General features: G+C 25.4%; 1 protein-coding gene across 1 annotated transcript, besides 7 other annotated features; it reads right to left on the reverse strand.

The window, feature by feature from the left end:
- Nucleotides 1-231: 231 nt before the first annotated feature.
- Nucleotides 232-333: a microsatellite.
- A 156-nt stretch (nucleotides 334-489) lies between these two features.
- EDI_243290 (uncharacterized protein) lies at nucleotides 490-1235 on the reverse strand (the record flags this gene model as incomplete). The annotated part of the gene is made up of 3 exons (XM_001737389.1): nucleotides 490-957; nucleotides 993-1092; nucleotides 1132-1235. The coding sequence occupies 3 exons, from the start codon at nucleotides 1233-1235 to the stop codon at nucleotides 490-492; spliced, it is 672 nt and encodes a 223-aa protein (XP_001737441.1).
- Nucleotides 540-712: a microsatellite.
- Nucleotides 715-752: a microsatellite.
- A 7-nt stretch (nucleotides 1236-1242) lies between the features above and the next one.
- Nucleotides 1243-1344: a microsatellite.
- A 201-nt stretch (nucleotides 1345-1545) lies between these two features.
- Nucleotides 1546-1580: a microsatellite.
- A 1-nt stretch (nucleotide 1581) lies between these two features.
- Nucleotides 1582-2189: a repeat region.
- Nucleotides 2179-3665: part of a repeat region that runs on past the window's edge.

The raw sequence follows: 3665 nt of genomic DNA on the forward strand, positions 1-3665 counted from the left end.
ATAAAGGTATAAAGGTATAACTCTATATAGGTATAAAGGTATAAGAGGAATAGAATAGTATAAAGGTATAAAGGTATAACACTATAACACTATAGTCATATAGTCATATAAAGGTATAACTCTATAAGAATATAAGAATAGAATAGGGTAACACTATAGGAATAATATAAAGATAAAATAGAAAGTCTATATAGGATAAAGATAGAGTAAGAATAATAGAACATAAAAGGTTATAGATATCTAAACATTTACACATATATGAATATATAGATAGAAAAGGATCTAGAAATAAGAATAGAAAAGTATCTAGATGTATATATAGATATAAAGATAAGAACTAAGATGTAAGATGTAAGATGTAAGATATAAGATATAAGATATAAGATATAAGTAAACATATAGATTATAGGAGGCATAAAAAGTGTAAGGCCTCTGCGGGAATCGAACCCACGACCTTTCCCTTACTAGGGGAACGCACTGCCATCTATGCTAAGAGGCCTTCCAAGGATGGAGGTATATATAATATAAAAAAAAGGTGTAATATATATATAAAAAGTTGAAATAAATAAATATAAAAAGTTGGAATATATATATATAAAAGGTGTAATATATATAAAAGGTGTAATATATATAAAAGAAGGAATATATATATATATAAGGAAGAATAAATATAAATAAAAGATAAGGTATAATAAAATAATAAAGGTATAAAGTTATATAGATATATAAATATATATATAGATATAGATATAAAGGAATAAAGTAGAAAAGTAGAAAAGTAGAAATGATAAAGTTTAATATATAACATAAGTTATAAAGTGATAAGTGACATATATATAGATATAAAAGGGTACATAAAGATAGAATATAGTAAAATGCAAGAGGTGGGGTTCGAACCCACGCCTCCGAAGAGAACAGTACCTTAAACTGCCGCCTTGGACCACTCGGCCACTCTTGCTGGTTGTCATATAATAAAATCAAAGAATAAAAACACTATAAAGGTATAAAGGTATAAAGGTATAAAGGTATAACTCTATATAGGTATAAAGGTATAAGAGGAATAGAATAGTATAAAGGTATAAAGGTATAACACTATAACACTATAGTCATATAGTCATATAAAGGTATAACTCTATAAGAATATAAGAATAGAATAGGGTAACACTATAGGAATAATATAAAGATAAAATAGAAAGTCTATATAGGATAAAGATAGAGTAAGAATAATAGAACATAAAAGGTTATAGATATCTAAACATTTACACATATATGAATATATAGATAGAAAAGGATCTAGAAATAAGAATAGAAAAGTATCTAGATGTATATATAGATATAAAGATAAGAACTAAGATGTAAGATGTAAGATGTAAGATATAAGATATAAGATATAAGATATAAGTAAACATATAGATTATAGGAGGCATAAAAAGTGTAAGGCCTCTGCGGGAATCGAACCCACGACCTTTCCCTTACTAGGGGAACGCACTGCCATCTATGCTAAGAGGCCTTCCAAGGATGGAGGTATATATTATTATAAAATCCTTTTTTTTTTTTTTTTTTTTTTTGTTATTTTTTTTCGATTTGTTTCTTTCATCATTTCAGTCATTTTCATTATCATAAGTATTTTATTATTTATTCAAATAGAAACAATCAATATTATAATACAAAAAAATCACATAGTAAAACACATCATAGACACAAACAGTACCATAATGAGAAACAACGACAAATAAGAAATAAAAAAAAAAGAAATGATAGAAATACAAAACCAAGAATATTTGAAAAGACTGTTTGAAGAAGAATCCAAAATACTTACACCACAAGAAATAGAAGGAATTAAGAACAGTAAGATTAAGGAATACACACCATCAACAATAATGAGAAGATGGTGTTTACTTGTAAGAGAAAAAACAGAGATGATTAGAATGGAGAAACAATCAGTATGACACTTGAAGAAGATGATAAACAACTAAATCAAAATGAAATAAACGATAAATACTTAAATAAGAAATATACAATGAGTATTGAAAATGATGATGAAAATGAATTTGCTGAGGAGAAGAGGCTTGCTGAGGAGAAGAAGAAGAGGCTAGTAGAAGAAGAGAAGAGGCTTGCTGAGAAAGAGAGGCTAATAAAAGAGAGAAAGGAGAGGCTTGCTGAGGAAAAGAGGGACAATGAAGAGAAGATGAGGCTTAATGAAAAAGAAAAGATGAAATTAAAAGAAGAGGAAGAAAAGAACAATGAAAAAGATAAAAGAATAGAAGAATTAAAGAAAAGAATAGAGGAGGCTATTAAAGAGAAAGAAGAAATGAAAAAAGAAATACAAAAGAATGACCAGACCATTAATAAATTATCAAATGACATTATGTCATTAAAGAAGAAGCATGAGAAGGAAATAAACACTAAAAAACAAGAAATTGATAGAAAATTATTCGAATCCCATGCTGAATCAGAAAAGAAAATGTCTGAGGTAAGCAATTTATCACAACAAGTATACTTCTTGAAAGATAAATTATTTAAATTACAAAATAAAATTACACAAGAAGAAAAGAAGAAAGAATAGATAAATCACACTATATCAGACTCATCTGAAACACAAATTGTGAATGACCTCAACCCCAATGTTGTAGTAACTGATGAAATATCATCAATTGAAGATGATCTTCCAAAAAAAGAAAGTTAACGCAGAATTCAATCGAAGAGATGTGAAATCAGCATAAGAAGATCACCACATCTGATCAAGACATTCAAAAAAACAATTGAAGCAAACAAATAGAGAAGAATAAATTCTAACACTCTATAAATGTTTTGCACTGAAGTTATTAGAAAGAAAATTAAGAGGTCAACTTAAAGAAGAAGAAATAAAAAGATTAATACATGAAATTGATATTAAAATAGAAGATATTAATTAATATAAAGAAGTATTAAAGAAATCATATAAAATAAAGAATGAAATTAAAAGGGAAGTCAATAGAAGAATGGAAGAAGAATTAATAACACACCAACTGAAAGATATTGAATTAAAAGAATTAATAAAATAAATAAGAAAGAATAAATACAAGAAATAATAAGAATAAATAAAGAAGAAGATATGAAATAACAAGAAGATGTACAATTTATTAATTATTATTACAATAAAGACAAAGTACATCAAATAATTAATATCATTAATACAAATGAAATAGTAATCAATACATTAGATGATTACTACCATTATATTAAAACTATAACCTCCACTATTAACATAATTATTAATAAGAATCAAGAAAGAAGTGGAAGGAGAAGTATAGAAATAATACTACAATCAAAAATATGTAGATTAAGAGACTTGCTCTATAATAATCAATATATGAAATTAAAAAGAATATTACATATTAAAAATATGATATATATCATATTAAAATAAAAACAAAGGAGCAAATAAACTATTACAAATACATCAAAAGAATGAAAAGAATAGAAATAGAAGTAAGAAAGAATAATTGGAAAAGAATAAGATGGAATTATAAAATGATGAAATATTGAAAGAGACAACTTCTAAATAAGCCTAAAGAAGATGAATATCCAGATAATATTACTACAATTAATTTATTGAAATGAATCTATGAAAATAACACTAATATAGATTTCATAAATATTAATTTATATGAAATATTAATTGA

The sequence above is a fragment of the Entamoeba dispar genome, genomic scaffold (assembly GCF_000209125.1).
Source record: "Entamoeba dispar SAW760 scf_1105229460593 genomic scaffold, whole genome shotgun sequence".
In the NCBI taxonomy this organism is placed as follows: Eukaryota; Evosea; order Mastigamoebida; family Endamoebidae; genus Entamoeba; species Entamoeba dispar.